We start from the raw sequence: 25,916 nt of genomic DNA, 5'->3' as shown, positions 1-25,916 counted from the left end.
AGAATTGAAGAGATTGTGGGAGGATTATCACACATGTTAATATATGTATTAGTTTAATTAAAAATAGCACCACAGCAATCATGCTGCACAATATAATATGTTCAGTATTATTATCATAAAAACATGTCGTCTTCAGCTTCCTGATGTTCTTTTGAGAATACACTTTAAGAACGTACTTCTGTGTCTTCCACTATCATTGAATTCGGTTATAAGTTTCGATTCATAGAACGAAATAATAAAGTTACTTTTCAGTGCGAAAGCGGTATAAGTCATTGGCGGTCAAGATTCCTGTGCACTTTATCCTGCCCTATATCCCCAAACACTAAGAACACTAAGACACAGGCACACTAAATCCTACTCTTTAACTATCTGAAGTCAATGCCCTCAGTCATTACCACTACATATCACTAATTGTCCTATTACCCCAGTTTCAGCCATTATAGCACTATCATTGGTATTATATACATTCGCCAAAGTCACAACCACAAAGCATTAAGCCCTTAAACCTCAGCACACCACATCCTGCCCTTTGACCCTCCGAATCCGGGGTAGGTCATTAGGTTCCCGTCATTACCACTATAGTCTCCACTAATTGTCGTGTTACCCCAGATTCAGTCATTACAGCCGTGGCAATATTATTGGTAGCAGTCAGAAATCGATTTGAAAATGTCACTAGACCATTCTACTTTAATAATTAATATCAGAAATGGTAAAATATAAATTGACTGTCCCAAGTTCTAATTTTCCCACTAACTCAATTTCAGTCTGTAGGCTTCTCTTTCTCATAGTTTGCGGTTTACAGAGTATACGGTCACTAGGTTCTCGTCTTACGTTCGACATGGTTTTAAATATCAATTGACTGTCCAAACAAGTCATATGCAGTCTGGAGTATTTCCCTGTTCATTTGTCATAAAATATTCGACATCGTTTTCATGTCTCTTGCCAGAGTTGAACACGAGAGTTTAAATTTGCTATGGAACTTCTCAGTAGAGATCTTAAGGTGCCCTAGGACCATAGCGATTGCCAGTTGCGAATAGTGAAAGTGATCATGAGTGCCGAAAGGCAACTCACAACTTAATTGGGATCTAAACTGATGGCCCATATTCCTTTCTGCCACCTTGCACACTAGTGATCGCTATGGTGTTAGGGTCCATTTTTTGTTATATACTGTCATTCGCCACCATAGGTGAGCAGAGTTTATGAGCATTGCAATCGGGGCTATCCTTAGTAAAGCAATCTAACCAATTGTGCTTCGTTGTTGGTAAAACTGTTCGATCCCTGCAAGCTCGAATACCCTACAAAAATGAATGCATGGTATCAAACACACTGTTTCTTGAATTAAACCCACGACACGATACATTGTGGTCCTTCAGGAGTCATTTTAAACTCAATGGCCGCGGATTATCATGCGCCAATTTAATTAACGGTTTAAGATGTCCCTGGACACCAATCGTGAGTGGACAATGTGATGACCTATAGACCGGTATTTAATACAACTGGCTTTCCTTATAGTTGGTTTATGATCGTCTTGAGAGTAAAGTGCTTCAAACAATATTCACTGCTATCATGCAATCTTCTTTACTATACCGTATATACTCAGCTAGAAAAGAAACGTCTAAGTTTCATACTGCCTTTAATTGGTATGAATAATTCTAGACGTTTATAATAATAAGTTTAGTATTTTAGCATGAATTACTCACATGAAATGACATATCTTCCTCTTGTAGTTTCAAAAACACCTCTAGCTATCACGATTTTGTGCGAAGAAGTATCGAGTATGGAGTATTCTTGTCTATTCTACCAATACTTATTACTTAAAGATGAAGAATCGGCAAATTTACTTGTATTTTTTTTATATATCTATAAGTGCAATTATTATTCATTCTGATTAAAAAATGAGTAGATTAATCTTGATTATGTTTTAATCGGACCCGGAAGTGCATAATAACTATCCGGCTGTACTTCTAGCGCTATGTTTATCATATCCTGTCTTAAGTTTATTCTTGTTACAATTTTTAAGTCAAATGTCAGGGAATATCGATTCAGTTTATTTATAAATGTATATAATATGCAGATTGTAAACATCGGTCATGATGGTTTTTTTTGGAGCCGTGATGGCTCAGTAAGTTATTCGCTTGCTCGCTAACATGCATGCCCAGGGTTAAATTTCGGCATAGGTCGAGATAATTCCTCGATATTTATACCCCGTTTCCCCTTGCAGGTCTAAAAGAAAACAATAAATCGAGCCCCCGTGTGCTACAGACTGTTCACGTTAAAAATCCCTCGAAATCGAAAAGGGGAAGCTTATCTCGCTGCCCTGGCAAAATTTCCATCATTGCACACTGCATGGCGTTGTCCGTCTTTATTATCTCAGGTGCAGAAACGAAGGAACTCCTTTCATTTTATGAAACTTCTTTGTAAATCTAAATCAGACACGTTAAGTGACGAAGACAAACCAACATATAAATCACAAATATCCCTGACCGTATGGGTTGGATTATTCGACGAATTCAATGGAAACTCAGTCTGTTGAGTGTCATTCAATACCACCCACGCACATTCAAATCAATTTTATTTTCATCAGTCAAACGTTCTTATGATCTTTGAATTATTTCTAACCATAAAGCACATGCTTTTAATTCATTATTAGACGCAGATCGAGTGGAAATTTTCCTGGAAATTGCGTCAAATAAGAGCCGAGGAGGATGTTTTGTGTAGGATTGGTATCAAAAGAAACATTATTATGTATGTGAACACTCTGAAGAGATGAAAAGTTCAACCCAGAGTGCTAATCAGTCAAACCATAAAAATAATTCATTGTACAAATAACAAATTATGGTGGACACAGAAGTTATGTGGTTTCATTCACTGGTCAGAAAGAAACGACCATACTTTGATGACAAGGTTATAAGGAGGATCCTGTATACCAGATGCTCCTGGCCAAACCTTAGCATTGATCTCTCCCTGATTGACCCCATTGTCAACTTTTCAAGAACAGTGGGAAAGACATCTTCCTTTAGCAAGGGTAGAAGACCAGAAGTAGGAATATACAAGTCTCCTGTGTAGCATCCCCTCAATTTTAAGTCCCATGTATGTTCCAGATAATTCACACAGGCCTGAAAGATATAAGTCGTAGATATCAACTATGGACGAAGGCCTCAAGGCAATCATTGGAATCATAGGTCCAAGCCTATAGCAAAAACGTGCACTTGAAATTGACTTTTCAGCTGAAACGATGCAGTGTTTCCCAGTACAATGCCAGTACATGAAAAACGTGTTCTATGTTTGTCTTTAATATAAAAAACTGAGTCAAAAAGAAAATGTAAGGCAAGCAAAAAGTACATAAAGATAATACATGTAATTGTGAAAACACGTCTTGAAATTGCTTCCTTAGCAACGGTTGATTGTAGATGGAAGCTAAACACGTTTTCTCTCGGCAACACGACTATACTGTGTAGTTTGATAATAATGACATATATTAACAATAAAAGAATTGAGGGCTTCCTTTTCACTGTTTCTAGCCGTACAGTGTGAAGTACGTCATCATCTTTACATCGTGCCCTAGTCCGGAAAGCTTGCTATCCAGGCAGTGATGCAAGTGGGTCATAATCTGTAGCCTTCATGAGCTCTGGTCCGGGGAGCTTTCAATCTGGTGTTTGAAGTTGGGGCTAACATGGAAAAGTTGACATGGGAAATCTTCAAATACAGCGTAAATTTCGTCATCATCAGACCTTCAAGTCTAATCCGATAACTTTCAATTTGGTTTTTCGTTTGATGATGCAGGTCGGAGATGATGACAAAGAGATGGTAAATGCTTTGGATGGACAAATCTACAGTAGTTAATAATACTGGTCAGGGATTCCGACACTGAAAACAAGGGTTAGGCTGTTTCGCGACTCTGGCAGAATAGGCAAGGCTGAAAAAGCTTGCAGTTGTATGATGTTGGTGGTCGGGGATCATCGTGGAAATAATCCTAATGATTAGTTATGCAATTCAAACAACTTATTAAATTATTTATCAGTAACATAACTTTTGTACTATATGACTAACAGAATCAAAACCAAATATAAAGTCAAAGACTTGGACTTATCAGATGACTATATTGCATAAAAACCAGGAGTAAAATATAAAGTCAAAGACTTGGACTTATCAGATGACTATATTGCATAAACACCAGGAGTAAAATATAAAGTCAAAGACTTGGACTTATCAGATGACTATATTGCATAAACACCAGGAGTAAAATATAAAGTCAAAGACTTGGACTTATCAGATGACTATATTGCATAAAAACCAGGAGTAAAATATAAAGTCAGAGACTTGGACTACACAAGCAAGAAAAACTCTTGAAAAAATCACAGCAATATTTCAGGATAAAAAATCTAATCAATTTATTACCATCATGTAGTATAGAAGCAGCGATTCTATAAATAGACTAATACCACAGGCCAGATCATGACGTCATTGACATTATTATTAGAATCGTCCTTGAGAATGACATCGATATATGGACAGGGCAATTGAATAACAACTTTCAGGTCGTAGTTTTATATTTGTATAAAATCTGTGAGGAAAAATAATACTTGTCTCGAATAAATTCATCACAAGGTTTTGAATTGAATCTGACTGTTTCATTAAGTGCATAAAAGTACAACAATGAACATGTCTCTGAATAAATGCACTAGATAGTTTGACGTTGCCCGATTTTCTACCAGAATGCACGAAATTCACCACAAACGTATTCAACAAGAAAATGACAGAATTGACATCCACAATACGTCGTAAGATCAAGCCCGTATTATCAAACAATTTAAACTCAATATTCTCTTGGTATTCTTTTATTTTCTTTACTGGTCAGACTTGAACCCACTGGCTATAAAGGAATACAATCTCGCGTTTGATTTCCGCGTTGCTTTAGAAAGGTTCTTTAGTAAGCCGATTTCTTGCTTCTGACGTCATTGACCCAGTTCCATGACTTGCCTTGGAGGAGGACTCCAAATTAGACGAGAATGATCTTTAATTAACAGGCTTGTTTCGGCATAACCGATATAGATTCCATTCACTCATGCCATTCACGGAATATGGAATTGGGTATAATATTATGGAAAGAAATACAGGAGGCGTGGAGGATAGGTGTAGCGGGGGAGTTGGATGGCATTGTCCTGATCGTGTCATCAGTCATTTTAGATAGTAGTGTTGGAATAATATGGTCTGGATTATATATGATCGAGAAGTGTAAGAGCGGCTTTTTATTTTTGGAGGTGGGATGAGTGGGGAGGAGATGATAGGCATTAAAAAGGTGATGAAGGTATGCAAGAGTGGCTGAAGGTTTGTTAGAAACTCTAGCAGTGGCATCAAAAGTTTCCTTATTGCTGTTAGTGATGGGGTATCATCTTTTATATTATAATTTGATCCGGTGAAAAAGGTATGAGTAAAGCGTGGCAGGTTGATAGCCATTAAAAAGGTGATGAAGGTATGTGAGAGCAATGTGTGACATTGACATCAAAAGCTTGCTGATTGCTTGTAGCGATGTGATGCGGTCTTGGGCAGATGGCACAAGCCGTTTCTTCATACATTTGATTTTGGAGGGTTCCAATTGATACAGCATTGACATTTACTGTTATTTAATGCAACAAAAAGCGGAAGATAGCAGCATTCATGAAATCAAACAGAAACCGTGCACAATGTTTACGTTTCCGTTTAATTTTCAATTAACGATATTAAAATCTAAAGGCTGAGTTAATTAATTGCAACGAAGGTATGGTCTATTGGTTTGTATGACGTCATCAATCTAGTCATTAAGAAAGATGAAAGAGACTTAATGAATGAATGACGTGAACGTAATGACATGATCGTCATTGACATGATATCGATAAATTCATGATGGTACATTCCATAAACCACGAGGCGAATACGATAAACTTAAAGTACATTAGCTGGAAAAGGACCTTAACCTGCCATGCGACAACAACTACCTGGTCTACGATATCAGTTAGCTGCAAGCGGACGTTCACTTGTTATCTACGAATCGACCGGCTAAAGGTTCATTGTACTTTACAGACGACCCTCAGTTCTCAAAATCTTTGGTGCAAACGACTGTCCATTACGTGGATCAAACAAACGGAGTTGGCTCTGATCCTGTATCCTGTCACTGGCAGTGCGAGTATGACAATTTACCTGCTTAAACCATATTCAATATGAAATTATTGGACTTAAATATTGCTGGAATGGTCGAATGTTATTGTCTGGCTTGCAGCTATTCTTGACAGACATTCTTGTAGCAAGTATAAGAGCATGCGATTCGATGTAAAGCCTACAGGCGGAAATTTGTAACTTTTCTGCAGGTATGAGCATGACGAAATAAGGAAATGAGACCATAATGCATCACTCGATATGTCATTTCCGATACTGCTTATATAAGTAACTTCAAGCTCTAGAACGTCTTTGCAAAAATCTCCAATGGAGAATAACATTGGCCTCGGGACTGGCAGATGAACTAATGGGATTCAAATGTTCTAATTGAACAGCGATAGAACTAAAGGACATTATATAACCGATTCGTTCAAGATCTTGTTAAAATTATAGTCGTCTACTTCCTTCAATAAAAGGCCAACAAATATGTGACAATTATATTCTGGTGTTGTATTTGCATAGAGAGATTATAATAACACTATTTAGCTCTGGAAGAATTATTTTTATCTCATCATTAAAGACGACGGTCAGTCTCTCTCACTCACATTGTCGCTAAATTTAGTTCAGATGACGTGCGTTCGATTGGTCTCCCTGACAAGTTAATGATAAAGCACAAAAGAATTATCCCTTTTCACGGCTTATTGTATTTGGAGAACCATCATTTCATTCATTATGTTTACTCCAGATCGAATTTTCTCAAATTGGTTATTATGAAACAACACATAAGAATTTTGACAGGATGAGATTTGGATTGTTGGGGATTGGTCATAATAAAATCGAATCAGAAGCGTGCTGGGATTTCGAATTTGGAAATTGTATTGAAAAGTTTCCACAAAGTTTTCCAAAGATCTTTATGACCTCTGTATATGTAAAATTGTCATTCTTTTGTGCATATATAGTGAAATAGGGAGCACCCTCAGTTGCTCAAGTGTGGGTATTGTAATAAATGAATAAGCCATCCTTCGCCATTATCATCCTGAAATCCACACAAACCCATTCTGTCCTCATTTGTATGTAGTTCAGATGCGAATTAGGCAAGTTGTGTTTTGTGTCAAAGTGTTGGATAAAAACAACAATTAGTATGTATGCCAATATAAATATATTTTAATATATTACCCCAAAATAGAATAATATAAACATTCAAAAGATAAACATGATAGCTTCTGTTAAATGTATGATATAAATATACTGTATAACGTGAAAGACAATGTTCCAAAATAGTTTCAAAATTGGACTACTTTTGACCAAATGTAAAATGATAAATATAGTAAAAGTTTTTTAAAATCTGTGATTTCTTCTCTGAAAATTTCCAGGTACACACAGCTTGGACTGTCCATTGTTGTTATACAAAATCCGTTCCTCTCTTAACGTTGGTAATTGTCTGGCAAACATTTTCTTTCCAAACTCTCGTCTTGAACTGTTGTATTGGTTCAATTTATACGTCCAGTAGGGGCTGTTATATCCATGACGAACTGGATAGTCAATACCGGGGAGCAGGGCCCAAATTGGCACATCTAGAGGTGACTGGAAATAAGGTTCGTCACTCCAGTTGGCAATATCTATACCAGATGCTAAAAATGCAGCATCATCTTCGCCATTGTCTGGAGTATATACCACGGGTTCTTCTGTTTCTACAGGGTAGTCGATCCCTGGAAGCAACATCCAAGATGGAAGACCAACGAGTGGTACCTGGGTCCATGGGTCCTCTGCCCATATCAACTCCGATTGGAAGTCGTCAGTCGTCAGATCTGAAAAAAAATAAAGGTAATTTAAGAAACCTTTAATTAAATGTAAGTTTCTTGAGATCGAATCCGTTTGGCTGAATTTCAAGGTGAGGAGGGGGGGGGGGGGATGGCAAAATTCCATATAACTGGACCTACCTTCCATCTTGGCCCAGTCAGGAACCTCAACATCATCACAGGGAGTCCATGGTTCATCAGCCCAGTTGAATACATCTTCTTTAAACTCATCCTGGGAGGATTTCTTGTTGTTGTTATTGTCGTCTTTGTTGTTGTTGTTATTGTTTTGGTTTGCACCAAGATCTGAAAAGATAAAATATTTTATTGTTTACTACAATAGTATGATTGACAAAATCTTTTATTGCGAAAATAAGTTTCTTTCCAACCTTCAAAGTGGATAATCGGTAACTAATACCAAAGTTTGACCAGCAGACGCAGAAACAAAATATTGTTACTAAATCGGTTACTGATATTTTAAAAATTTAACCATAAAATTTACACGTACCATTACTAGCGGAGAGTTGGTCTCCATATTGGCTCTTTGATAGAAACTCCAATAAGATCTCATCCACTACGTAGCTTATAACTGGTAATCTGAAAATTACAAATAGAAACATTAAATTTCAAACTTAAATCAAGAATTCTTCCATTGATGATTTTAAGAATGAAATAACGATGTCTGGGAATGGCAGTGCTGTTGATTTACTTACATGATCGCCATTGTTTATCTGCCACACAGAAATATAACTTGTAAAATATTTCAGAGCAGTGTTAAAACGCTTCTTTTCACTTTGAAAATCCAAAAGCTAATGACTTTTAGTCCGATTTGACGTTAGGTTCATTATGACGTCATAATAGATATAAGTGAACAGGACACAGTGGATTTCCCCAAGGAAACCCCAAGATCGTCCAAGTCCATCTTTCTACGAAAAGTAACTCATTTTGTCCAAATAAGAAATGAAAAACGTGTCATTCTTATTATCAAAAAGACGCATTAACCCTAACGACGGATTAGAATAGACGCAAGCTTGATACTATACGTGGTTTTTGAAAATATATCTGGAATTTAGGCCCGTTTGGCCGGAATAAAAGTTTCAATTTACTTCAATATTGTGCATTAGCTTTGATTCACTCTGATTATGTATTGGGATGAATTGAGAATATAGCATCCTATTTGTAATTTGAGAAAGGATATCAATCGCATTGTTTTTTTTGTTTTTTTTACATTCTGTACGCTTGATGTATGGTCTGTACCCCTTCTTAAGGCTAGGTCAATGTTATATCTTCAATTCAATTTTTAAAAGAATTTTCAAGATCAACAAATCGACCATTCTTTTCAGATGTTGTTTCAGATGCACTGGTCTAATAATAGTATCTGAAAGTGAAGGACAGAGTCATAACTGAAATCACCCCATGTTGGTTTTCGTTTGCAATTACAACACCGATGGTTTGGGGGGAAGATTAAGAATAAAAAATACTTACAGAATAGTCATCTTTTTCTTTCAGAATATGTTGAAATTGCTAAAATTTCAGTGATTTTTCTCTGAAGACTAGCAGCGTGACTTTCACTTTGAAAAGTAAAATCTGCGAGTGTGACGTTATTATACTTGTAACGTCATAATAAGATATCATGCCTAAATGCCGATATTACTTCGCAAAATTCTTAAGATACAGACTTGAAATTCAGCTAAAAAGTCTTTGGATTATCTTGTTTCTTAAAATGTTGAATATATCTTAGTTAAGATTTAATGAAACAAGCCCCCAAGTGTCATGGCAAGAGAAAAATCTCTCTATCCAATGCAATATACTTGCAAATAACTTTCTAATTGTGGTTGCGAAATACCTTAAAAATTACAGAACAGAAAGGTAATTATAAAACGTGCGAAAATTTTCCACAGCAGAATTGATGGTAATCTACACAAAACCCTAATTGATGAATTGTATTTTAAACATTTATCTATGTTTCTACGTTAAAAAGTCATTATTGCGTTAAAGCGAAATAACGGAAGAAGCAAATAAATGTATTTTACAATTAGAAATGACAGCATTGTGTTTTGAACAGAACAATAATAGAACATAGAATTGTCGGCGTTCAATTTATCGATCCGTGTTTCCGTAACAGTGGGAATTCTGTAAAATAGGTGTTTATTTCTGGCATATTACACTCAAAAATGATATACACGTACAAGATATATCATTAGTTAGTAAATGAACGGTTGCTATATTGATATATAGGTTGGCTGGGGTTAGGTATTGGCTAAATAAGCATCACACGCTATGTGAACTCTCTCAAATGGATGCTGAATTGATGGACGAATTCAGAGAGTAGAAGTACAACGGCAAATGTTCCATTAAAACGTGGTATTCATATTCAAGATTAATTATCATTCAGTTATCGAACGAACTATACAAACACAAAAAACGAAAAACTATTATTAGGTGGACTTTCAGTCAAACGGCTAAGAAAACGGTTTACGTATGTAATAGTCGGTTTGTTTTTTTCTGAAGCAAAATTTGAGGTGAATTCTGTATACCATTCATTACAAAAGCGGAAAAATGGAAACTTATACTGATGAAGTTTTGTAGCCTACATATTTTCATCAGGTCAAATAACCGCCATTGTCTGAACTTTGAAATTAAAATCATTATTGGTTCAATCGCCAAAGATGGAAATTGTTATAACGTCTCTGACACACTTATAAATGACATTTTTATTGAAGTTCTGAGTTTTATGTTAGAAGACAGTTATAAATAATTCAACTCAGAAAATATCATATCACATAGTAACAGCTGCCTTTTTTCGTTACGTTCATAACGCTTCGTTTGGTTCACTTCATTCATAACGCTACGTCTATAACGCTACATCCGTAATGATACGTCTATAATGCAGTGCTTATAACGCTACGTCCATAGCCTGCATCCATAATGCTACGTTCATAATGGCACGTTCATAACACTATGGTGCCTATAACGCTACGTCCATAACACTACGTCCATAACGTTACGTTCATAATGATTCACCCATAAGGCTACGTCAATAACGCTACGTTCTGAATGCTTCACCCATAACGCTTCACCTTTACCGCTACGTCCATAACGCTATGACTTATGTACTCACATTGTTGATGTAGGAATATATCTTCGAGGGTAGAGGGTATCAGTTCATTTTCTTCTTCAAAATAGCTAAACCTGATTTAAACGATGGAGATGGCCATCTCACACTCCATTATTTCCGCTTCCTTCCATCGATAACATCCGGAAACATCTTTTCAGGACTGTAAAGATCTTTAAGATTTGTTGGACTAGTAAATGTATCATATTTATCTACTCATGCAGATAGCTAAATACGTGGTTGTATAATCTGTTTTGTTGGAATTTATATAACTACGTCTCCCTAATGACAGCCAAATATGGATCATAGACGAGTTTCACGAGCAAATATTCTCATATCGGTGTACCGTATTAGTGTTAAGGAATTTAATTTATACTGAATGTCCTCAGGGATTGGCTAAAAATCAAATTGTTCCATCTCTTAGTCTAATAATCTTTTATATTGGCGTAAAAATATCGAACTGTATTCATTACAAGGTGAAGGTCGTTTAATATTGGAAACCAAGATGGCGGCTAATAGAACGTATCGATATGTGTGAAAGCTGTTAACAAATCAAATTTTGTCCTTCACATTTTTTCTGAGACTTTGTCAGGCTATTTTTCCATTTATAATAGAAACCATATTTTATGGTTATCTATATATAGCCATCCGACGGTGTTAACTTCAACACCATTTTCATTCATATATATGAAAAACGTTTTACAGTGTTAATGGAATCGCTCCATGATCTGTTAATTCGAAAACTAATTTTAGCACAGGTCCTATTTTTATTCCATATATTTCATTGCCCAGAGGAAAAAAGATAACAAAAGATACGGAACCCAGATTTCAAACTTTAATGAAAACTGTAAAATGTTTGCTAATCAATTAGGTTGATTAAAATGATATACAACCTTCTGATTTCTTTCGTTTTTTGTTGACGTTGTGCAAAGGACAATTTTGTGAAATCAAACTTTTTCAATCCAAGACAATAAAGCACACCAAGAGTTGTTGTTCGGTAGTGTAAAGTCATCACACGACTGACATGTGAGGAATTCGCTTCTTTTTGTTCATTGACTTAAAACATAATCAATTATTCGGTTTAACAATTTATACAGCTAATATTTTCTTCCATGCAGTAAGTTGTAACTGTTATTCTGTTCGAACATAGAGAGTTTCAAGCCACGACAGTAAAATGCAACAAAGGGTTGTTGTTCGGTAGTGAAAAGTCGATGACACGATTAATTACCAGTTAACTTTATGCTGTACAAATAAGATAAAACTAATTAGCAAAACGATAATTTGATTGATTTTACGAATACTTTATGTGAAAGGCCATGAAAGTTCAACCAAAGATTGTTGCTCGGTAGTGAAAAGGCGATCACTGACTTGATAGGAATTACCAGTACACGTGTCAACTGTCATGGCTGAAAATGTCCGAGCTAATCTTAAACTCTTATACAATCGGGCATTGACCATGTAAAACATTAATGTCGGTGCTAATAGGATCGCGGCTACTGACAAATTCGATTCGTCAATAACAACGTCTGACAGATATTAGGGTAAAGAAAGATGGCGATTGAAGTAGGTAATCTCGTTTTAAGAAGTAGGAAGTTACAGGCTGATCTTTTCAGTATTAAATGGTATTAAGCAGCGTCTCGAGGACAGATGAAGTAATGGTCTGATGTCGGTTCACCCGGTTGCGCAAGATGGCACATTTTCAAATAATCTACAGTATACATGAACTTTTATGGTAAACCTTGGAACGTGTTCTTATGGCCGCGCACCTTACAATCTCCTTAAAACTAGCCATCCAGAGAAGAAAGGCCAATGCAATTGTCCTAGCAACAGTGGTGACGCCAGCCTTCCGAGACTGGGGGTATAAATAGGGCTCAGACTAACTCAATGGGATAACAGATAATCTAACCAAACCAAACCAACGACTACCATTCGACTACCAATCAACAAGAAATACCATGATCAGAACGAGTTTGGAAGAATGAAGGAGACCGAGTAACTCACGCCACACCATCCAGGGCCGAGTTTCACCGCCATGTCAGTCGACCCGACCAGATCTAACGAAGAATCAACAACCAAACCAACAACACCGAATCATCCAATTTGATCCAATCCAACTACCAACTACTACGACAACCAACAACTACCTAGTTTGCGATATCAGCACCCGCTGGAAGCGAACGTTAACTTGTCATCTACCTACCTACTCAATGGGGGGACAACTGTTGAGGCTTAATTCAAATTTTGGCTACTCTGTGGTGACGTCATAGTCGAAAGCGTCTTAGAGAGTTCTCTCAAGACAATTTTAGAAAAATGAATTGATTTGGTGCACTCTGACATACATAAAAAGGTAGACTTTTCTAAAAGGGGGGGGGGGGGGCATATGCCTCCACCCAGCCGGTGCCTAACAATAGTTCCTTCACTACACAGCATTGCTTACCTTTATTAACCTGTACAACCCCAGTCTATTCCATTTTAGGAACGCAAAAATGCAGAATAAACAGTGTTTGTTTGTCATGTACCTTTTTAATCTTTTTGGGTGAAAATACCACAAATACTCATGATTTATGATTTATGATTTATAAGGTATATCCGGATGTGTCATGTCGGAATTGCTGAAATTAGTTTATACAAGATTTGCAATAGAAGCTACATAGGTCATCAATTCACATAAAAAGCCAACAAAACATCTTAACAATCCCTTTAATGGTATATAAGATTATAATGTACTGGTTTCATGAAAATACAAAAGAAACCCCTGATAAAGGGATTAAAGGTATAGTGATGGCAAAAGACAAGTACACTGATGAATACACATTGTATATTCTTTTAAAGGTCTTGTTCGAGAATCTCAATTTTATTTGTAATTTAAGTGTTAGTGTTCCTTTAATGACACTGTATTGCTTCATCGTCCAGTACTTCCTCATTGAAAATAAATTGACAACTACCAGGCTATGTGTTTAATTTGAAAAGAAAGTCAATATATTATGTTATTATATACATAATGATACAAACAAACCAGACATGTTTTTAATATGACATTTTACAGATCTGACCTATTTTTTCTTTCTCTTCCAGACAATTTGTTATGAGTAAGTAAATAAATTTCGAAGAATGTGTCAAAAGACGAAACCTTACGTAAACTGACGAAAAATGGCGAATACTGTTAGTGAACATCAATAGGATTGTCTACGATATTAACGAATTCAATCGGAAATTAACAAAAATCAACGAAATATTCCGAATAAAGATTGAAAGTAACGATCATCATTCTTATCAGGGAACAGAGTTGTTTTGTCAGTTACGTTTACAAAAATATATTCAATCAATCTAATGAATTGAGTACGATATTATCGGAACCGAACGGAAATCAACGAAATCTTTCGAATATAAACAGAAAGTGTCGAACATCATTCCAATCAAGTAAAAGATTTGTTTTGTCAGATTGTTTGCTAAAAATAAAAAATATCTTCAATTAATCTATTGAATTGTCTACGATATCAAGAGAATGGATAGGAAAAATTACGGAGATCAACGAAATATTCCGAATATAAACGGAAAGTAACGAACAGCATTCCAATCAAGTACAAGATTTCTTTTGTCAGTTTAATTGATAAAGACAAGAATATATATTCAATAGTCTGTGATATTAACGGAATCAACCGGAAATTAACGGAAATCAACGATATATTCCGAACAAAGACGGAAAGTAACGAACATCATTGCAATCAAGTAAAAGATTTGTTTTGTCAGTTTAGTTGATAAAGACAAGAATATAAAATTGTGTTATTGATTTATAAGACAGACGATATGTAGTAACATGTTTCTACTGTATACACTACACTGGTTTCTTTCAAACTCTAGATCTTTACACTTGAGATGCCGATGCCGAGTCTACATACGGTTGGTTGATAGATGACAGGTTAACGTTCGCTTCGAATTGCTGTCGGTAATGCAGACGATGCTGTAAACAAGATAGTTTTTGGTAGTATCAAGTTAACGTTCGCTTCAAGTGGAGATGCTGATATCACAGATTGGGTAGTCGTAGTAGTTGTTATGTGGATTGGAGTATACAATAAGATACCCATTATATACCTATGTGTTTTGTACCATTTGACCATAAGAAAAAGAGTTGATGACATTCAATATGTTTTCGAGACCACAAACATGGCGAGACATAAACATTGCAATCGCGCAGATATCCACAAAAACAGTCAATCCCCTACGCCTATGCGAAAGCTGAAGCATATTGGGGTGTTTGGCAGCTTCATTCACAATTGTGACTATCCCCAGTGTTCAACCGTATTAATATTTATTTTTTAATATTATGAAATATGTTTTGGTTTTTCCGTTAATAACATTAGAGGGAGTAATCCTTGTTTCGTGGTCTTCACTTTGTTTTAAGATAGAATAAAATTCTGATTTTCGAACTTATTTTATCATAAGCTATTTTTCAAAATATCCTCTATACTATATTGCTTTGAGAAGCTGAAAACGCAAATTCTTCAGATGATTCCATTATGAGGTCTGAGACAAGATGTATCAACTCGGCTTCGTTTCCTCATAACTTTTAACGCTAACTGGATGATTTTATTACAAAACGACTCGTTACTGATGCAGTGAGAGTAAATCAAAACGCAATAACTGGTAGCTGTTTGATGAAGCAATCAATGGTCGACTGAATTATTTGGAAGTAGAGAATCTATCAGGTTTTTTGTTCAGTCGAGCAGAAGTCGATAGTAGAAGCTGAGTTTCCGCCTACTCGCCACCTACTTCCGGTTACTGATTAACCGTGAAAAGTCCCCAGATTTGAACTTGAATGTCATGGTAACTTTCGGCAGTGGCTCAACTACCACAGGGACTAAGGGACCCCCACTCCCTGGAACAAATACAGGATCATACCATATTCTTGGGTAGGGGCCCGAACCCACTTAGGTCCTCAGGACCCCACTCATCATAGCCACTGACTTCCGGTTAACGAGGACTAAGAAATATAGGATACCCACAATGCATTACTTCTTGTTTGTCTAAAAACTATAATGAAGCAATTCACATGCAGTTGAACAGCATTGAAGGCCATGACCTTGCCATTGATTCCTCCCCAGTAACTTCCTGTTATAGCAAACTGTGAAATATATGCATTACTTCTTGGTGATGTGGAGATTATAATTCCACCACTAACAGTTTTGCAATCCTGGACGTGGCCTTGTCAAAGCTTCCTGTGAAAATATACCCATCCCACAATGCATTGCTTGTTGTTTGTCTGAAAATAGTAACAAGAACATTCCAGACAAAATAAAGTTGATGTTGTTAAAAGTTTGACTGTACCGATACGCCTAATTTTACCCAGAGGTATATTTAAATCCGTGGCTAGAATGATATATGTGGAATCACCAAGTTTGTTCTGGAATTACAGGAATCACAGAAGCTATACGCCGATCTAATTTATAACAAATAGAATCTATAAGTGTACACTATACACACGAATACATCTGTAGGTAAAGCTATAATTTAGACGACCTATATGCCTTTAACTGCATATATAATACAGCCTCATACAATGTAAAAAGTAAGGTTTTTTGTGAAATTAATTTGTGTTTTTGTGGTAAAAAACAGATATTTGCTTTATGAGAACAACCAGACCTACAACCTACACATTATCATGTTTTTCATTTCTTTGTTCTGATGCCTTCGAGCTGGAATCTGCACAAGTTGCACTTTAATATCTAAGTTTAAGCTCCACTACCACAATAACTCTGGTGGGGTATCCAGAAAAGCTTGACTAGTCAATATTCCAAGATCCTCTGATGGTATATTGCTGTAGGTTTATTCTGTGACAATCAAATTGGACATGGCACCATTTTCAGGACATGGCAATGTTGAGCTTCAGTGTTCAAACCCAATGAGTTGCTGCTGGACGTAATTGATGTAAACAATATTTCAAATGAATCGGCTCTGTATGGAAAATGAGTTGGCGGAAGGAGTTCCAGTGTTACATCGAATACAATGTCTGGAAAGGGAGGTGTGGTATCATGAATTTGAAATTCCTGAACTACTCACTTTTATAGACAAATATGATCCATTTCAGGAAGTTGAGAGTGGTTAGTTCTCAGGAGGGCTTGAGGTAGGACTTCAAAAGATGTAATCCGTGGAACTTCTTAAATTACTGATTCGATTTGGAGAAAATTGTAGAAATGTATAATCTAAATTCATGTTATTACGATGATTGCCTATCAAGATGATTTCTTAGTTGGCAGTGGCGCTTCTATTAATTATTGGAAATGGCCACAGAATTGACAAAGGGGAAAGGGGGAGGCTTGGAGATGAGGGGAGCGTTCAATGTATAAGGTACGTAAAATAAAATAGAGAAAAGGGAAGATAACCCTGACTTACCAGTGAGGCGTCGCTGTCGTGATCCTCAATAACCACTGAAGACGTCTGGCGTTTCTTGACCCCCTTACCCGAGCCGCTAGAGGATGTCCTGTCCCTCATATTAGCAGCGGAAATGATTTAATCCACACCACAATGACGATAATCCATCTTTAAAACACAAAATATCACTATCAAGGAGGAATAATCCAAAAACTCATTCCAGAAAAACGTTCATTAGATTCTAAAAGGGGATATACTCCGTTGGCGTATAATCCATGTTCACCACAGTTACTGAAATCACAATGCGACGAAGCCAATAGTTATTCCAATGATACTATTCGTAAAGCGAATCACAGCCTTTCTGTCTGAGACTCGAAGAAGCGACTAATATACACGAATATCTGGTTAAAATTATTCCACCTTCGCTCGACACAAGTTTGTTTTATTCCTATTCTGCCTAGATCGTTGAATTTATTGAATAATGTAAGATGTAGTACGACGCGGATGTCTGTCAGCAATGATCTCTTCACATTGGTTTAGACTAGGAATTAACGACAATATATTCTTCTTGTCTTCAGACTTGTGACACCACGATGTTAACTGTGGCACAATCAGAAAATTCACATCATATCACATGATTCCTTGACATTCTGTTGATCCCATCAGCGTTACGGAATATATGTTATACACTGAATCCTGATGAATATTGACATGTAGAATAATGAACACAATCACATTGCAATCATACACTTGTAAAACATGTAAAAACTGGTCGAATGGCTCAATAATATTCAGATCGAGTTGTGCTAGTACAACTCCGGGTATTATCAACTGTTGATTTCAAATACATGTGATAGAAGGCTGTGAATGGAGTTAGTTATTGACGACGTATCAAAGCAGTGAAGTTAGTTCTATGTCTCTGTAGCACCGATATTGATTTGTGACAATTCGCTGGAGATCTGGTGAGTTTAAATACAGCTAAATCGATAAGAGTAGTGAAAAACTTACACTAGTAAATACTGGTAAATATTATTCACTCAAATTCTATCAACGGGTCGGAGATATAAAAATGAAAGAAAATGACATGACATAGAGTTTTACGTCTTACTTCTCTGTCGTTGAAGAGGCTGAAATAATATGAAATTAATTGGAACTTTAAGTCTTCTATGACTTCCCTAGATTGGGTTTGTGTACTGTACACTGTCTGATTAGATAACACCATGCAGTGTACAATGAAGAGAATTTGTCCAGGAAAACGACATGGGCTCGAAATAATACGGCATTTTACATCCTCTGTATCCTTTCCTGCTTGGACTTAAAAAGATGGGGTGTTCAACGCCATGTGCAGTGGACAATTGGAAGAATTTTTCCAAGACAGCAATATTGACCCATTCTTTGAACTATCAACTGATCTTAAATGCACTCTGTCTCATACTTTTGTGTAAATGTTCTTTGTCCAAACAAAAGTGAAGTAGGCAAAATGTTCAGGACATGCAGTGGAGCATTTCTTCTTAACATTCGGTTCTCCCATTGACTCGTGTTTGCTGTTCTTACAACAGAATGAGCATACCTGATTTTTGATGAAATTTCGGGACAATCATCCTTGAATCATCAGATACAAAATTCATACACGTGTCATGTTGAGTTTCATTAACTTAAAATTTAATTTAATGGCACTGTAATTATCCACAATTTTTATATAACGTTTCTTTAGAAACAGGGGTCGGTCAAACCTATGATAATTCAAGGTTTTTTTTTAGTTTAATAACTTCTATCTGTTTTATGGAAATGGGAATTATGGTTCGAAGTTTCTGGGGTAACTGAAAATAGATTCCTTCATCCCAAATTAGAAATATTCCAAATTAAAACATTTTCTATTTTCATTTTCCCAGAAAGGAAATACTTTTGATGTGGAACCATTTCTTACGTTTTTCCTTTTAAAATTGAGATTGAACCTTTTAATTACTATTTCTGTACGATGCCGACGTAATGCTGACGTATTTCAGATAATAGAAGATAGAAGACCAGCGTGATATTGAGACTCGAAATGAAATGTAATGAACTGTGTGTAAATATGGGTTGATCTTGATTTAGAAAAATTCCGTGACATTGAAATAAAAAGTAACTAGTTGAAGAATAAGTGGTTAAAAGAGGGTCTTTGTGCAAGTTTGAATGGAGACGGGAGTAAGAGGTCATATTATGACAGATTTTTCAGGGTTTAGATTATGGGACCCAGAATATGTAGACCACAGAAACACTGTGCTTTGTTTGAACGCTTTATAACTATACTGTCATGATATCGCTAATAAGAAATAACTACACGTGCGAAAGTTAAGAACCTTGAAGTGACAATATTCCATATTCTTATAAGAAATTGTAACGGAACCGTAAGGCAGATTTAAATGCTGCAAAATGGTATGGATGATATTGAACTTTCACCTAAAAAACACACAGGTGCGGTACGGTGAACGGTGCGGGATTAGAAATACATTAGAATACATTAGAAAACAGAAGAAACGTGTGCGGACCCGTACCTCGTGTGTTCACTTCTTCATTTTTCGTTTGTATCGATTATTCCGCATTCCGAAAACAGAAGAAACGTGTGCGGACACCGTACCTCGTCTATTCGTGGCTTAATACGTCTTCAGTAATGTTAAAGCATGTTTCCACAAATGATATCCGAGTATCAATATTCCTGGAGATTTATGTCAGGATTATGCTGCAACAAACACTGTTAAAAGATCATCAGCTGAATGAAAGGATATGTCCAATTTCATTCCTAGCTTTATACAGAGGTAAGTCTATCTTAACATTGGCACTATTATACCCTGACTGCAATAGACACCTTTCTTGTAGTAGAAACTTCTTATTGCAGTCAAGGTATAAGTATAATAAGTTCGCTATAACTTGATAAATGAAGCGTTTTGATTGGATTATGCGCTAGCGAATACAGCCAATCAGAGGCCTCGATAGAAAGTCTGTGCACACAAAGCCATAGCCTAATGTTTACAGTCTTTCTATCGAGGGCTATGATTGGCCGTATTCGCTGTAGTACAATCCAATCAAATCACTGCACAGCCCGATACAAGATAGTGGCTATTGTAGTCTAGGCATAAGTAGTCTTCGAAGATATCAACAGTTGTAATTGTGAAGATGAGGTCAGTCAAGAGAACTGTAGCAAAGAATTTATAAAGCCTGTAACCAAAGGATTCCAGGTGGTTAAACGTCCTTAGATGATATTTGTCTTTTCTTAATTAAACATTACAGATCACCTCACTGCAATCGGTGGTATTATGATGTATAGGTTAGTCAAGAGAACTGTAGCAAAGGATTTATAAAACCTGTAACCAAAGGATTCCAGGTGGTTAACCGTGATATTTGTGTTTTCTTAATTAAACATTACAGATCACCTCACTGCAATCGGTGGTATAATGATGTATAATTCGATTGACTGGTTGAATCCAAGTTCCCGCCCCTCATGATACATTGGGCTATCTATGAGAAAAGATACATTCGCCTTTAAATGATCCAATACCAACTTACGGTCATAAGCAATTTATTACCATTTCGTTTCATCACCAAGTAATACACAATTCCCGAATTTGTACGATCAATGATGAGGTACTCGTGACACGAGAAAGCATCCCCTTATCAAAGGTTATAAGAAAATGATAATTTTATAAGACCAAGCTATTATGTAGGAAATATTATGACGTTAGAGTCCTATGGGAACCTAATTCAATTACAGAACATACAGTCTTCATCGATTTTCTTACTCAAGGCTCCTTCACATGGACTTGGATCGAAGAAGGTGTATTTTTATACGGCAATATAGTATAACGGTTGCAGAGGAAATCACGATTTCAAATTGATCTATTTATTTACACGTTTAATCGAATGAATAAGCTTTAAACAAGTGACAAAAAGATAATTTGAAATATTATGGGTAAAACCGTGTTTATCTTAAGTGGAGTTGGAGTATTAATAGTATGGGCGCAGAAATCAAAAAACTCTAAAATGCTAGAATTGAGTGTCGGGAACAGATGACTACCACGACTCTGATTCAAGCCTTATATTTATATGTGACTTATGAACTGTAACACGCAATATTCCGATGCTCGTGTGAAAGGGCCTTAAGTCTTAATAGAGCAGCGAGCTGGATAGTCCGTTAATGATAATAGACAATCAGATTGACCTTTGACCCGACATGACAAATAATCTATCAGGCTGATTAATTAAGAGAGAATACAGAGTATGGAATTAGATATTGACTTGTAATTGAAATCAGAACAAGTGTATATGTATCAGTGATAATAGTTCAATCAAGCAAAAAATGAAATCAATCGGAGTTTTAAACCTTTTTTGCACCTGGTTGGGCACTGATGTTTTACACCATGTAAGTATTAGAAATCAGAAATGGTGTATCTGTACTAATGAGTTCAATCAAGTTTCTGTGTTCAGATTGCCGCAAGCATTAATGAAATGAGATCAATCGTCCTTCTTTACAGCACCTGATTGGGTATTCCTTACAGCACCTGATTGGGTATTCCTTACAGCACCTGATTGGGCATTCTTTCCAGCACCTGATTGGGCATTCTTTACGTCATCTGATTGGGCATTCTTTACAGCACCTGATTAGGCAATTCTTACGGCACCTTTACAGCACCTGATTAGGCATTCCTTACGGCACCTTTACAGCACCTGATTGGGCATTCTTTAAAGCACCTGGTTGGACACTGACACGACGTCATAGAGTGTATAATGAACAATTAAATGACTCAGAAGCTTACATTCTGCGTTTCTGCATAAAGAGCAAATGAAAACAGTCCCAGAACAAAACACACTTTAATTCTTCAAAAACAAAACCCGTAATTATAATACAGTAAAGACAATAGGCCCTACTAGGGGTTCAGTGAAATGCACATCCAGGACGTTTCGCAACCTTGAGCATACCCGAACGATGTTTTTAATCATCAATGTTTAACCGTAGACGTTTCCGAACCTGAACAAACGCAGTCTATTTTGTTTAAGGGTAGAATAAATAATATTCGCAAATATGAAACCCAGAATATCTAGTGTTTATTATCACCTAAACTACCTTAAACAAAATAAGTATGTTTTTATGCATTTATCTTCCATGTGCATATCCGCCCTACAGATCCTGCATCCAACCACGTAACTTTTCAGGTTAATGCAAGTGACGCTCACAAAGGTACAAACCATATTAAACTGAGCGTGCAATTAAATGCAACGAGACAATTGTCCTCTACGGCTTTCTATCAGCTATCGTTTAGGTAGAGCTTTAGCCTTGGTTTTCTTGCCTTCCATCATCTTCGCGATGTACAGTTCTTGTTGTTTCTCTACGTCGATTTCACCAACTTTTTGTTTGAATTTGGACTGAAGTTGTTTAACTTGATCCTGTAATCTTCTGATTTCATCGTCTTTAGTTTTTATCACCTCCTCGTTCACTCGACATCTTTTCTTCGACTCTGGAATATAAATCGTTATTCGTTTATGAAGGAGTTGCTTCGTGTATTTGTAGCATACTCAGCCCTCGCGAAGTGAATATAACATCAATATGGGTCAATTTTCAGACGAATTGTTTGTGGTATTATCACCTTGTCCGGGACAGGATTCGAACCCATAACATCTAGACAGGAAAAGGAGGATGACCCTTGAGCCCCTTCATATTGATGATACAATATCAAGAAGTGTGATTGGTCAATACTACAATAACAATATCCAATCAGATTTATAGAAATATTCAGTAATAGAATACAGCTTAAAAGTTACAAAATGATTTCTGAAATCAAACCACCGATCAACGAATTCAACAGACATGTAGAAAGTACCTAGCAAGCTAAAATCAGTCCGATCTCCACCTTAAAAGACCGGAGAGCATCAAGTCTCATTGATTACCGATGTTTTCGTTTCTTATTTAAAAAGTGATCAATCATTTTACCGCAGCCTCCAACTATCGTCTGATTCATTGACTATTTGTCACCTGACTTAGCCAGTGAATTAACATAGCTTACAAGATTAATGGGAAAAGAATTACCCTTGTGGGAACGAACGTCTGTAACTTGCCTGATGGCCATGGACCGAGATTGTTAAGTGTTAAGGCCAATTCTTGTCATCTGTAAACAATTACAGACCGCCTGTACAATAGCGGCTATTGACCATGATCGTTACTGAGCCTCCAGACAAGCTTGTCATTTTCGATGTTTGATTAAACTCACAACAATTTATTTTTCATGGTCAACCATCGTTCTTTGTGAGCAATCACTTGCTTAAACTGTTTCATGATACAGTTTGTTACATCTTCGGAATGTGAAGCTATTACGAACACCGACTCTTCACAGTGTCAAGCTATTACGAACACCGACTCTTCACAATGTCAAGCTATTATGAACCTCAACTCTTCACAGTGTCAAGCTATTACGAACACCGACTCTTCACAATGTCAAGCTATTACGAACACCGAGTCTTCACAATGTCAAGCTATTATGAACCTCAACTCTTCACAATGTCAAGCTATTACGAACACCAACTCTTCACAATGTCAAGCTATTACGAACACCGACTCTTCACAATGTCAAGCTATTACGAACACCGACTCTTCACAATGTCAAGCTATTACGAACACCGACTCTTCACAATGTCAAGCTATTACGAACCCCAACTCTTCACAATGTCAAGCTATTACGAACACCGACTCTTCACAATGTCAAGCTATTACGAACCCCGACTCTTCACAATGTCAAGCTATTTTAGACGAAGTTCGTATACACTTCATAAAAAGAAATGAAGAAGGCTATAACAAACCTGTGAGTTTCTTCTCTAATTCTCTATTATAGTCATTTGATTGACTCAGTTTATTTTTGATAGACTTGTATCTGAAATATACAATGGTTAAGTTGAGTTTTTATGGTGACTATAATTGCTATAATAAATTCCTAGAACCTAACGCGGTCAATCAAATATCATGTGATGGAGAAATTCTTAACGAAATACTATTCACTTAATAGAAAATTTAGCCAATGCTGATTGGGTAAGTTCTAAGCAATGTTTAAAATACCAGAACATTATATATAACAATTTCTACTGATCATTTTCTTAGAAAAATATGTCTAAACGAAATGGAGGTTTACGTCCTGTTGCTACACTACTTACGAAGAATCGAACGAAGCCTTCTCTCTTTCCAGCTGTTTTGTTAAAATTTCAATTTCTCCCAGAGAAAAATCTAATTTATCCGTTACTTCTTTTAATTTATGTTTCGTTTTATTGTGTTCGAATCTCTCTTCCTACAAAAAGAAAGAAACATGGGCCGTTACAGCATAAAGAAGAAATTATAAATCATGTTTGGAATGAACGATAATCTGAGAAGAAATCTATTAGTACTAACTAAAGATCAAGTAAAGGTCACTGGGCATTACCGTAACTAAAACCAACGGAATATATTTTTATCAATTATTTTCTGTAAGATTTACATCATGCTACATCCAAAGAACGGCAGTTTGAACATGGGAAGGGGCATAACTCCATTTAGCATTGATAAACAATTAGTTATTGGCTGTACCCTACCTTTAACGCCGAGTCAACAACAATAAAATCTTCTTTTAGAATATATCGGTCTTCTATACTTTTCTAAAAAAAACATATATAAAAACTTTTTTGGGAGGTTTTTGGTTTCTTTTAACATACTTTGTGCCATTTTAGTACAGTATAGTTTCATAGATCGGAAGGGGTTTCTATAAAACAAATGTATTTTAGATCAGTATACAGATATTAAACTGATATTTAGAATGCTTGCTTGTGTTAAAGCACATACACTGTGCAAATGTTTTGTAATAAGGATTTTGAGATATCGAATATCTAGCACCACTAAATACCTTTAAAACATTTAGTTTATTTTTCTCTGTCTCTCTGGCTATGTAGGTTTCTTCTAGCTGTGAATTCTGTTGTTGTATCTACAGAAAATGGGTACCCGGTATCATTTACTTTGATATATCTTGATTTAAACTAAAACCTACTTGAATAAATTTAAACAGTCATTCCGTAGACGTATTCGGAGACGTAGACCTAATTAGTAGTAAATTTGTAGAGATTTTCGAACATAACTTTGGACTCAAAAGAATAGGACGTGACAGTAATCCAAATCGAGCCAAAAAGAATGTGCTGATGTAGTCTCGATTATCAAAACACAAACAATGTAAAAGTAGAGCAACGAACTTACACTTTCGTCCAGATGATTCAACATTTCTGCTTGAGATTTGATGACATCTTGAAGCTGCCTCTGGATAATGACATGAGTTGGAAGTCTTTTTATGTCTTTACAATCCCCATAACAGCCACATTTTTCACTTTTCAAACTTCTATCGAAGCTATCGGCCATTTTGAATTAGCTTCATAACTCTCCCGATTAACCAGTCTCAATGATTGAGGGCTGTGACTATTATCCGAAATATCTATATAGGTTGTGGCTTGAAAGACTGGATGCTTTC

General features: G+C 36.2%; 2 protein-coding genes across 2 annotated transcripts; both read right to left on the bottom strand.

Annotated features, from left to right (window-relative positions):
• Positions 1-7,470: 7,470 nt before the first annotated feature.
• On the bottom strand, positions 7,471-8,652 carry LOTGIDRAFT_159197 (hypothetical protein; the record flags this gene model as incomplete). The annotated part of the gene is made up of 4 exons (XM_009052837.1): positions 7,471-7,940; positions 8,073-8,234; positions 8,437-8,525; positions 8,642-8,652. The coding sequence occupies 4 exons, from the start codon at positions 8,650-8,652 to the stop codon at positions 7,471-7,473; spliced, it is 732 nt and encodes a 243-aa protein (XP_009051085.1).
• A 13,591-nt stretch (positions 8,653-22,243) lies between these two features.
• LOTGIDRAFT_231437 (hypothetical protein) lies at positions 22,244-25,807 on the bottom strand (the record flags this gene model as incomplete). The annotated part of the gene is made up of 6 exons (XM_009052836.1): positions 22,244-22,901; positions 24,238-24,308; positions 24,586-24,716; positions 24,997-25,059; positions 25,305-25,382; positions 25,649-25,807. The coding sequence occupies 6 exons, from the start codon at positions 25,805-25,807 to the stop codon at positions 22,696-22,698; spliced, it is 708 nt and encodes a 235-aa protein (XP_009051084.1). The 3' UTR covers positions 22,244-22,695.
• Positions 25,808-25,916: the final 109 nt, after the last annotated feature.

The sequence above is a fragment of the Lottia gigantea genome (assembly GCF_000327385.1).
Source record: "Lottia gigantea unplaced genomic scaffold LOTGIsca_19, whole genome shotgun sequence".
NCBI lineage: Eukaryota > Metazoa > Mollusca > Gastropoda > Lottiidae > Lottia > Lottia gigantea.
The sequence above is the reverse complement of the archived record's forward strand: the minus strand, read 5'-3'. Positions and strand labels throughout refer to the sequence as shown.